General features: G+C 43.5%; 1 protein-coding gene across 8 annotated transcripts in view; it reads right to left on the bottom strand.

Moving 5' to 3' along the window:
- The window catches only part of Lcor (ligand dependent nuclear receptor corepressor), a 101231-nt gene that overhangs the window by 4078 nt on the left and 84545 nt on the right, over positions 1 to 12608 (bottom strand). For 6 of the 8 annotated variants that reach the window (XM_029472812.1, XM_029472808.1, XM_029472809.1 and 3 more), the window contains one exon: positions 1 to 1553. This exon is cut by the window's left edge. In XM_029472812.1, the coding sequence (XP_029328672.1) occupies positions 1 to 1553 (1553 nt within the window). The remainder of the gene's footprint in view (positions 1554 to 12608) is intronic. The other 2 variants (XM_029472810.1, XM_029472811.1) reach the window with 2 other exon arrangements.

The following is a 12608-nucleotide window of genomic DNA, read 5'->3' as shown; positions in this document are numbered from 1 at the left end:
TAGGAAGTTGTGCATCTACTGTGGGAGGCTGCACATCTGCTGTAGGAAGTTGTGCACCTACTGTGGGAGGCTGCACATCTGCTGTAGGAAGTTGTGCACCTACTGTGGGAGGCTGCACATCTGCTGTAGGAAGTTGTGCACCTGCTGTGGGAAGCTGCACATCTGTTGTAGGAAGTTGTGCACCTACTGTGGGAAGCTGCACGCCTACAGTGGGAAGTGGCACACCTACTGTGTGCTTTGAGGTGGGAACTGTAAGAGTCTGCTTGGGAGTCATCACTGCCTCTGATGCTACTGGTGAGCAGCTTCCTTTGTCTTGGGCGCATAAATTTCTGGCCAGTGTGCGAACAGTTGGCAGCTCACAGCAGTCACCATTGAAGAAGTATCCCCGGGTACTCTTTCGGGCTGTTTTCCGAGAAGACAGTATGGATCTTTGATTCTCAAAGTGGCATTCTGTTATTGGTTGGCTGATATAAACAACATCACACTGGTTGTCATAATCGTTTATCCTCAACCCTGATGCCCTCTTACTTTTCCGAGCAGTCTTGATGGAGGCAGACATCATCTTGGTTTGTGAGTGGCCATTGGATGCTCTGTGTACAGTTGGTGTGGGGCTGGGAGCTAACCAACCACCTCTGGAATGATCAAAATGGCCCTTGTCTCTGGGATATGTCTGGAAACCTACCTTGTTTCTACCTAGTGAATGAAGATGGTTCTCTTGCTTTGGCCTTGCATCTTGCTCATCTGTCTCTAAATCCTGGTGGAAGGATGATTTTGAGCTAGACTGTAAAGCATTCTCTTTGTCTGCAGTACTAGATGAGTTTCCCATAAACCCTGAGTCCCATGTCTCTTCTGATAAAGCTTTGAATGAGTTTCTTTGAGACACAATACAGCTACCACCCTCTTCAGTATTCTCAGCCACCTCTTCCACTGCAGCCAGACTTTGGACTGGCGCTGGGGCACTGTCTTCAGCATCCTCACAGGGTTTCATGTTTGTGTCTTGCTCCTGGCCAGTGGTTTGCCCCTCTAAGCTTTTAGAACTGTGGGGAGAGTTAGAAGAGAAAGAGTCCAATGTACCGAGGCATCCCATGGTGGGACTGTCTGCAGAACCTGTGGAGTTATGTTGAGCGTCTGGAGGTTCAGAGGAATCTTTCTGGACAGTGCTCACGGCACCGTCTCTCCCATCTACAGAGTCTGTCTCAGGAGAGGGTTCCTTCATGGTTTCTTCAGTCACATTCAGGGAGCTAGGAGAACCAGATGAGTCTAAGAACAACTTTACAGAGGCAGGAGAACTCGCCTCGAGACAATCATCCTTTTCGTTTTCTCTGCCGCTCAGCTGGGCACAGCCCGAATCGTCTGGGCAAGCGGAGACGTCCATTGTGGTGGAATCCAAAGGCTGCAGGTCCTCAGAACCAGGCTGAGACTCGGTGTACAGGTCACTCAGGACGCGGATGAATTGCTTCTGATGATGATTGCACAGCTTGACCATAAACTTCTCCAGTGGAGCCTTTGATTGACGGTTAGGATCAGCTATGGGTGCCTCTGCTGACTCCTCTCTAGACGAAAACAGAAAAAGGAAGAAATTAATATGTGCATTTCCAGAGAACTGTCTGTATAGTATGAACAGTATCAGATGCTATTTATATTGTAAAGGAGGGCATTCTGGTGGAAACAGTCATTTACTTTCAAGTCTGCTGTATGCTTTAGTTCAACAAAGAACCGTGTAATTAGATTGCAAAGCCGGCCCATCACATTCTCAAAAACTTAGTATCTCTCATATGTTTTTATGTTTATGGTGCTAGGAAGGTATGCTACCACTGAGCCGCATTCCAAACCCTACTTCATACTTTCTACACTTAAAAATTTCAGAAATAGTTATCTTAGAAGAAACATTGAAAATAACATTTTGCCACATTATTAACTCCGCATGGTCAACACAGAGCAATCCTTATCCAAAAATCTGTAACGCTCCAAAATGTTAACCCATTCATGGTGGCACAAGTGGAAAATGACACACCATGCCAGTGTTAAGTGCAAGACTACTGAAGACTCCTTGTAAGACTCCTCTTAGGCCGTATGGAAGCAGTGGGCCTGGACTGTAAGTGAACTCTGACATTAGACCTGGGCCTCACTCCTGCATCGTTAAATCATTAAATATATGCAGACATCCCAAAATCTGAAGAAAGCCAAAATGCAAACCATGTCTTCTCCCAAGCATTTTGGATAAGGGCTGCTCAACCTGCCCTTCAGCTTAGGCCTAGGCAATGGTGCTAAAGTAACCACTAGCTTTAGTTTATAACACGGTAAAAAGTCAGACATACTACGTTCCAGACAGACATTACAGACATCAGCTTAGAAGTACTTTGAGAACTCAATGGCTTTTAAGACAATTTCTCAGAAAGAACAATTGGCTGGAGAGCCACCAACAGTGCTCCAGAACAGGACACAAACAGAAAGAAACTTCACAGTGGAGGGGCTATCAGCTCTGATCCATGCAAGGCAGAAGCATCCTCACAGTAGCCCACCTCTGAGCTCCCCCAGAATATTACCAGGAAGCATTTCAGTCTCACAAGCTGCTCTGCATGAAAGCTAAATCCACACTGGGAAGCCAAGAGGGAGGGAGAGGCCAACACTAGGTTCAAGACAGGGCACAAACATGGCCTGCGGGGATGGCCAGGGGTCTCACGGTGGCTTTGGGCTTTTGGATGCACAACTTTTACCGACATGGAAAAGACCCCAGATTTTGAGACATCTCACACACACACTCTTCTCAGCCCCTCTGGCTTATAGACCTTTAGGAAACTGTTATTTGATGGCATGTGAAACATGACAGAACACAGATGGTAGCTTCATGTGTGTTGAACATGTATTGATACGTCTTCTGGCTTACTCTTCCATCTTTGACTTTGACCTCATGGCCAGGAAGTGTCTTTATAGAAAGGTTTACCACAGACGGCCTGTGTCACCTGCCTTTGCACCTCCCACTGGTGGCAGAGTTACAGTAAAGGACATGGGAGCTGCAAAGGAGACACCTGACTCAACCCCTACTCTGACAGTACAGTCTCTCAGAACCTTAGCTTTACCTGCACACTGGGACTGAATGGCAGTATACTGAGAGTCTGCACAAAAGCAGGGCTTAAATAGTTTTGGCTTCTGTCTGCCTTTTTAAAAAGAAACTTTTTATTCTTTGTGAATTTCACACCATGCAACCCCAGTCCCACTCATCTCCCTGTCTCTTTGTATCTACCGTCTATCCTTGCAACCTCCCCTCTCCCAAGAAAACAACAACAACAACAACAACAAAAATCTCATTGCAGAAGCTGCAGTGAGTCATAGTATGTCCTACGGTAAACCCTTCTGTCCACACATCTTTACTTGCAAATGCTCACTGCAGTGAGTCATTGGCCTGGCTCAAGACCTGTCTTCTGCTATTCTATGGATACTCCATCCTCACTAGGGCTCCTCTCGGGTACCCTGTTGTCTGTGTCATGGAGATCCTGCAGCTTTGGATCTGCAAGGCTGACCCCTTCATATGCTCCAGTAGTTCCTAGGGTGGGCCAACTCAAAGCCCTGAATCTGGGCCTGGGTGGCAGCCATATTGGTCAGCCCACCAGCTCTCCCTTACCCACACCACCAGGGTGAGCTTTGTGGCACTGCTCCAGCTGGCTCAGTCAATGCCTCAACTGGCAAGGCTGCCTCTGCCTCTTATGTGCTTGGCAAAAGCAGTCAAGGTTCTTGCTTGCTTCTCAGTGTGACCTGAAACTTTCTTGTCTAGCTGAGAATAACCTTGAGTCCTACTCATTCTCCAGCTTCCGTTGTCCCAATGTTAAGATTACAGGTGTGTGCCCTCACAGGCAGCTTAACTTTTTTTTTGGGGGGGGGGGGTTGTTTGTTTGTTTTGTTTCTCGAGACAGGGTTTCTCTGTGTAGCCCTGGCTGTCCTGGAACTCACTCTGTAGACCAAGCTGGCCTCAAACTCAGAAATCTGCCTACCTCTGCCTCCGGAGTGCTGGGATTAAAGGCATTAGCCACCACGCCCGGCAGCGCACGCCTTTAATCCAAGCACTCCGGAGGCAGAGGCAGGCGGATTTCTGAGTTCAAGGCCAGCCTGGTCTACAGAGTGAGTGCCAGGATAGCCAGGGCTACACAGAGAAACCCTGTCTCGGAAAAAAAACCAAAAATAAAAAAAATAAAAAAATACAGGCGTGCGCCACCATCACCGGCTTAAACTTTTAATTACATTTATATCATGTATGTATATCTCATGTGCACATGTACCACAGCATACAGAGAGAAGTCAGAGGTCAGATTTTGTGAGCATGTTTTGTCCTCCCAAGCATGTGGGTCTCCGGGATTAAACTCAGGCCATCAGGCTTGGTGGCAAACACTTAGATACACTGAGCCATCCTGCCAGCCCCTGAATTTTAAAAAATATTTTGGTGTAATTCTTTACAGAATCACACCATCACTTAACACGTGTCTTTCTCTCCACTTGGCCTTTATTTCTCTGAGAATCAGTATTTACCCCCATAGGACACAGAAGACAGTAGCTGTTGGAGATGGCAAATGATGTGTTCTTAGTAGAGAGGTTTCAAAGCTCCGAATGTGACATGTTTTGTAGGCAATTTGGAACCATAGGCAGGAGCCTGGCAGTAAGTAGTGACCTTGGGGCTGAGAGACTGCACATTAACACTAACCTTTGTCCAGCTATCATTAAATAGCTAACTTTACAACTACAGCCATAAAGCTACTTTTGGCTGTGACTCCAAATTACTACTTACCAGCCCCCCCCCCCAAAGGTTTTAAAGAGAAATCTAATTTAGATGATTTTAATTTCTTACCATTCAGCTATTTAATGTTTAGAGTTAACCTCAACTTCCTGGTAATTAATTATATTGCTGCATTTTCATGTTTGGCTTTAAAAAATGGTGTCAGTCTGATTTAAATTGGCTAAAGATCTACCTTTGCTTAGCAGTACTCAAGTCTCCCTGCATCTTTAATGGAACCCAAATACAGTGCTTGCACTAACTTTGGTTACCCCTAGGCAATTGCTAATTGAACAGAGCAGAGATTCTGTCTTGTAGAGCATTTCCTCACTCTGACTCTGAAAAAGCATGGCATTTTAGCTCCGTAATTAGTCTGTGTCCTATATATTACAGACACCTGACTAAGTAGGATCTTTACAAGAAATATATCGCAGACTTTGCAGTCCCCGGTCTGACTTCATGGTATGTCCAAATAACCTTATGTCTGCTCAATAGGAGGCCTATCTGTAATAGGGAGGTGAATTATTTAGCAAGCAAAACACCACCACCAAAGCACATAAGATCATAGGGATTGGTAAACTGGACAGAGGCTATAAAAGAAGAGGGGAGCCTGACTTGCAGCTCTTGGAATTGGTCCTGGGTTTATCTCCTTGGTGAGAAATGGTCTATGTAACCTTGATCACACAGTTTTTCCACCTTTAGCTTAATGCCTAATTCAGCAGGGTGTGGTAGAGGATAAGATAATATTCATAAAAACTGTAAAAGGCACAGTTTAAAAGCAACACGTTGCTTCACAACCTTATCTTTAATGATTTACTCAATGGTGTGTTTCCAGATCAGAGGTTAGGCATAGCTGAACTCTCCTATTTAGTCAATACTGCAATACTTACATTCCTGTGGCTAATATAAATGGTGGCCAGTCAACATTCAGGCTATTTTTCACTAAAGAACAGATCAAAATGAGGCAGGAAGCTAAATGTCAAGTGTAAGAATCTAGAATCTGGGAGTAATCTCCAGCAGTTAGTGTGTAACCACCCAAAGACTGCTGCGCAGGCAAATCAGTATCACTGATGACCAAAATGTTTTTTTTGAGGCAGGATTTCTCTGTGTAGCCCTGGCTGTCCTGGAATTCACTCTGTAGACCAGGCTGGCCTTGAACTCAGAAATCCGCCTGCCTCTGCCTCCCAAGTGCTGGGATTAAAGGCGTGCGCCACCACGCCCGGCCAAAATATGTTTTTCTTGACTGCATAAGACCAATAGTAAGTATATGGGAGCTAATGTTAGAAGCAGAAAGAGTTAAGTTTGGGGAGGCAAAGGAAGGCTTTAGACAAAGCAGACTATGGTTAGAGTATTCAATTTGGCTTATTTCTTTAAACAAAACATAAAAATGTATGCCCAGTCCCCTATCAAGGTGTACAAGGTATACATTTGCTAGGTGGTAACTGGAAAAAATGCTTCCCACTTCTTCACTAAATCTTTTTCAGGATATGGTGAGTCTGCTGACAGGTTAGGGGGGCTGGGGGCAACAGAGAGGGGGTAAGGAGGACACACGTGATCTGAGAGGGGAGATGGAAAGGGTGGCTTTTAAGGGAGGGAAGTAAACACAGGGAGAAGGGTAAAGTAATAAGGATGCCAGAAAAAGCTGCAAGAAATTTAAAAAAACTATAATACACACAATTTTATATGTATTTTATACATACATAGTTTTAATAAACTTTTTTCACTGGGTTAATGGTGCTACCTATAAGAGCCAAGGACTATCTTTAAAAAAAGCCCGGCAGTAGTGGCACACGCCTCATAGCAGGCTGTTTTCAGAACGTATCTCAAATAGGCAGTAGTTTTGAGGCACATATACTCAATCCCTTGCTTTCTTCAGTTTGTTTTTTTCTTTCTGAATTTTAAACAGTCTGATTATTACATTATAATAAATACAACCAACAACAAATGGTGAACAGGAGGTTCGAGCCATGGTAGCGCAGGACCAGAGTGCAAGGGCCAAGGCCTCCCCGCCAAGCTAACTTTTACCTGTCATTCAGTCATCCCAAGCAAGATATCGCAAGATCAAACATACTACATCTGGTGTTCATTAGACAAAAGGCAATTCAAAGGAAGCAAAGGACGAGATTTTAGGCCGGGTGACATAAATTTAAAAGAGTTCCTGGAAGTTACAGCACTGAGTGCTGGAACTGAACACTAACTTGCTAAGAACACAAACTGAGCACTCACTCTAAGAACTCCTGTGGAGCTCTGAGGCAGACTGTAGGGAATCATCCAGTTTACAGTTAAGAAGGCACAGGCAGACCTCTGGTCAGGACAGACTTGAGCTGAGAAGGGTCATATACCCTGAGCCCCACCGAGCTGGAACTCTGGGTGATAAGGTCACCATAGCAGGAGAAAAGAGAACAGGATGAGCCAGAGAGGCTAAAGTGCTTTCTAGCTTACCTTCTTTCTTCTCAGGTGAAAATTAAATTGTTCTTTAGGGAGCTGCCCTTTAGTTTAAATCATCTTAGGCAAAATACAGACAGAAGTGATTCCTTCTCCAAGGGGAGGAGAACTAATCTTATATGCTGTCTGTTCCTTTAAGGATGATAAGCAGAGCCGGGTGTGGTGGCGCCCGCCTTTAATCCCAGCACCTGGGAGGCAGAGGCGGGAGGATTTCGGAGTTCAAGGCCAGCCTGGTCTACAGAGTGAGTTCCAGGACAGCCAGGGTTACACAGAGAAACCCTGTCTAGAGAAACCAAAATAAATAAATAAATAAATAAAATTAAAAAATAAAAAAGAGTGATAAACAGTTAGACAACTGTTCAAAAACCTGGAATGGCCCAAGCAAAGAAGGCCACTATCAGAAACATTCCAATGATTAGGTATGTACTTCGTTTGTGATAATTATAATAGTTAAAAAAAATCACTGATTTGCAGGGCAGTGTGGGCAGAGGGATGTCCATCTGAAACAGCTGTGCGAGGAGCTGACAGAGCGATCACAGGACAGCACACTTTCCACAACAATCTCCTTAAGACAACTTTGTTTCTGCTCAAGAACTGGACTGCTATGCTTCTGACACTACCAGATGATCTAGCAAGTCAAATGGCTGTACAGCATCCCGACCTTGGCCATGTTTCTATGAAACCTCTTATTTCTCAACTTTTTCAAGTTCTCTTGAGGTTAAGTTTCTTCTTAATTTCTTCACTGAAGTTTTACTTTTTAGAGCACACATCTGTGGTGAATTCTAAAGCTTAATACCTTTGATGGTATACAGTAAGTTACTTAAGATGCACACAATATCTAATGCCTAAGTAATTATTTCAAGAAGCTTAAGATTTAATATTCTCAGTTGTTTACTTCATAGATGTTAGATAAGAAAAAAGGAAGTGTTTGGGTATAAAATGGAAGTATAAAGGTAAACTTACTGTATGTGTATGGGTGTTTTGTCTATATGTATGTCTGTGCCAAGTACATGCCTGGTGACCAGAAGAGGGTGTCAGCTTCCCTGGGACTGGACTTAAAAAGAAAAGGAAGTTACAAGAAGTCATGTCGGTGCTGGGAACTGAACCCAGATTGTCTGGGGGATCGGGCAGCCAGTATTCTTAACAGATACCATTGCTTCAAGCCCATATTTTGCTTCTTTAAGAGATGGGGTCTTGCTATGTTGCCCTTGCTTGGGCTAGAGGACTCCCACCCCAGTCTGAGGAGGTGGATTGCAGACTTGTGTCACTCACAGGGCCTGAGTAGCTTTACACCTACTTTTTCTTTTCTGGGGTCTTCCTGTTATTACTATCCTGCACCAGCCTTTACTCAGAAACACCCAAGAACACTGCTGAGGGGTGGTGTCAAGTGTGTAAGGGTGTCATGTTGGTGAGCTAAGTAGATTTAAACCTGTTCTTACTTGGAAACAGTGGAAGACATAAATGTAATTAAATGTGCACACTCCCATGCAGAAAAGCTAGAGGCCTTACGGAACATCCATCAGGATTGCTACTCCCTTGCTTCCCACACACTACTGAGTTCAGTTTGTAGGTCGGCTCTCTTGGGAGGTACCCTGCAAGCTCTGTGCTATCACCTTGTTTTAGGCACCACTTTATATTCTGCACATGTGTTCTTTTTTTTGTTTGTTTTTTTGAGACAGGGTTTCTCTGTGTAGCCCTGGCTGTCCTAGAACTCACTCTGGAGACCAGGCTGGCCTTGAACTCAAAAATTCGCCTGCCTCTGCCTCCCGAGTGCTGGGATTAAAGGCGTGGGCCACCATGCCCTGCTTGCACTTATGTTCTGATAAAGCCCAAACCAGGTCTTGTCAGTGAATTTCTGCCAACTTCCTGTTGCTTTATTCTCTACCCTTCAGCTCATCTCCCTGAGGGAGTGGTCCCAGCTCTCTGCTCACCTTGTCTCCACCTTTTATTGAACATCCCTGATCCTGTGAGCTAACAGTCTTCAACCCATCTCCACCCAGAGCTATGAGGCTTTTGTAGGTCAAGGTCTATTCTAACTTGGTAACTTTACTGATTACAGTCTAGGGAAACTCACTGCATGCATGAAGCAATGAATAAACCAATAAAATAAACTATGTAGTGAAAATGATTTTCCTAACATATTCCCAGTGAAACTGAAAGGGGAAGAAAGAACACTTTTGACAATCACAAAGGTCAGAAGTAGCTTTCAATGAAAATATATTCAAATCAACCCAACAGGAGAAAGGGGTTTTAATTACAAGCAAACATGGGAAATAAGTTCAAGTATCCTATTGTACAGTAGGGGAAAGATTTGGAGTGTTTTCTAGAAGGAATAATCCTCAAGGAGATACATATGCTTACCCTATTTGAATATTATATAATGTACAAATTCATCAAATAACTTCATAAGATGTAAAATAAATACGCACTGGTAAAAAGTGTGAAAGGGGCGTTCTGAAGGCCAGACAGTGAGTGTGTAAGTCTCTGACAAAGCACACAGGTGCATGCCAGTGCACTGTGACGAAAGCAGATGTGCACAAGGACTTCCAAAGCCAGTACAGAATCTCCATGCTAAGCCAGGACACAGAAATACTGTCCACTTACACAGATATGTATGAAACATCAGTTTCATGACCCCTAATGCCTGTCTGCTATCCCCCACACACAGGCAGGCAGGCACGCACACAGACAGGCAGGACAAGGATATACACAATCAATCTGCACGACGCTAATACTACATCTAGTTTTAACCACTCTAATTTACACAGATGGCCCAGCTCTTATCAAAACATCAGTTCTCATGGTTACTTTCCTTTACAAAAGCTATACTGGCAGCTCTTCTTTATCAAGGTATCTTAGGCCAACCTAACAGGCAATGTAATGTACACTGTTAAGCCACTGGTCAGTTTGCAATACACAGAATCTCCATATAATTTAAGAGTTAACTATAATCACATAACTAGGCAGCAAACTCTCACAAGATTCTTCCACTGGAAAGATGAAAGGTTTTGTTGTTTACTTGGGGGAGGGGTAGCCTGCTCTGTGACCCAGGAAGATTGGAACTTGTGAATCCACCTCGCTAGCTACCCTGTGAAGCCTGGCAGAAGCATGCCTTTGAGAAAACAAGGTTTGATTATGAAATGGACACTCCCACACACACTTCTTGTGAGTATTCATTACACTACTACCGACTTTTTGAAAGCACTTAGATCCAAGGTATAGGAACTTTTGGCCTTGCAAAGTGGTATATTTTTGTATATTTAAATGCAGTTAAAAATTTATATATGTGTAGTAGTTTGAATAAAAATGGCTCCCGTGTACTTTAAATAGAGTGGTACTACTTGAGAGGGATTAAGAGGTGTGTGTGGCCTTAGCTGGGCAGTGGTGGTGCACGCCTTTAATCCCAACACTTGGGAGGCAGAGGTGTGGGTGGATTTCTGAGTTTGAGGTCAGCCTGGTGTATAGAGTGAGTTCCAGGACAGCCAAGGCTATACAGATAAAGGGAATGCCAGGGCCAGGAAGCGGGAGTGGGTGGGTTAGGGAGCAGGGAGTGGGGAGGGTATAGAGGGCTTTGGGGATGGCATTTGAAATGTAAATGAAGAAAATATCTAGTAAAAAAATAGATTTAAAAACTTGATTAGAAAAAAAAACAAAAAAAAAAAAACGAAGAAGTGTGGCCTTGTTGGGGAAAGTGTGTCACTGGGAATGGGCTTTCAAAAGCCTAATCCAGCCCTACTGTCTGTCTCTCTTTCACTCTCTTCCTGCTCCCTGACATTCCACATGAAGGACTCTCGGATACCTCTCCTGTACCATGTCTGTCTGCATGCCACCATGTTTTCTGCCATGCTCATAATGGACTAAACCTCTGAAATTGTAACCAAGGCTCAGTTAAATGCTTTTAAAATAAGCGTTGACACGGTAATAGTATCTCTTCACAGCAACAGAACACTGAGACAATCTGCTCAATATTAAATTGTTTATGTATACTTGAAAATATGTTTGAAATATGAAAATATGTTTGCATGTACACCATGTGTGTGCTTGGTGCCTTAAGAGGACAGAGAGGGCACTGGATCCCGAGACTGGAGTTAGAGATGTTTTGAGCTGTTATGTAGGTGCTAAGCAGGAACTGAACCCCGGTCCTCTGGAAGATCAGCCAGTACTTTTAACTGATAAGCTATCTTTCTAGCTCTCAATGTAATTTTAAACTGTATCTTCTACTTTGACACTAGTTCTATTTTTCATTTAGTTAAAACAAACAAATGAACAAATAAACCAGGAGTGACTGGTTTGATTAATTTTCCCTAAACAGGATCACAATATGCAGAAAAGCACTTTTTCAGGTTTCAGCCATAGTCCTCCATTAGGGTTAAAATAAGGTTGTCCAAGCCTCATTTTCAAAGCTCTAGTGACCTTCACAAAGCACAACAATCTGACTTCGTATGTCTGTAGTAACTTATGAAGCCTCCTAAGGATTGACTTCTGCTTTACTGGGCACTTGCATGTAAGAACCAGCTTGCTTTGGTGCTATTTTACAGGAAGCGTCTAATATACACTCCATAGCAACTGGATATGACAGGTACTGCAGCCCTTTAACAGAGGATGGAAATAGAGGCTTGGTAACTTGTTAAAACCATATAGCAATAGAAGAGAAGGTAACTGGGCCCACCAAATCCTGTTTCTCAGACTTAGGATACCTCCTCACTTTGTCCTACCTATTCATGTCTTTCCAGTCCAAGTTCTACATTTTACTATTCCTAAACTGATTTACTATTCCTACTATTACTACTTCCTAAACTGATATATTTTCATGAACCAAACCAATATTGACATTTAGTTGGCTGAGCTGAATCTAATGATAAAACTCCACATTCTCATTTTGATTGTGCAAATTATGCTGCTGTAGTGTAGGTAAGCGTAATGGCTTGGAATTGTGTTAAGGACAAGAACAAGGCTAAATCCCTTTATTTCCCAACAGTCATGTTTTCAAGAATGAAAGATTATAGAAAGGTCCCAAGAGTCAATAAGTTAACTAAGCCTCTTGCAGTTGTATAATTGTCTTACTTAACTGTACAAAACTACACACTTGAAAAATGTTTAAGAGGGGGCTGGACAGATGGCTCAGCAGTTAAGAACACTGGCTGTTCTTTCAGAGGACCAAGGTTCCACCCCCATCACCCAAATGGCAGTTCTCAATGGACTGTAATGCCAGTTCCAGGGAAGGATCTGACATCCTCACAGACATACATGAGGTCAAAACATCATTACACCAAAACAAACAAAAGGAGAGAAAGAGAGGAAGGGAGGAAGGAAGGAAGGAAGGAAGGAAGGAAGGAAGGAAGGAAGGAAGGAAGGAAGGAAGGAAGGAAGGAAAGCAGGCAGGCTAAGGGTACTGACTGAT

This window comes from Mus caroli, chromosome 19, assembly GCF_900094665.2.
Source record: "Mus caroli chromosome 19, CAROLI_EIJ_v1.1, whole genome shotgun sequence".
NCBI classification, from domain to species: Eukaryota; Metazoa; Chordata; class Mammalia; order Rodentia; family Muridae; genus Mus; species Mus caroli.
Note: the sequence above shows the minus strand (reverse complement) of the source record. Positions and strands in the feature narration are given on the sequence as shown.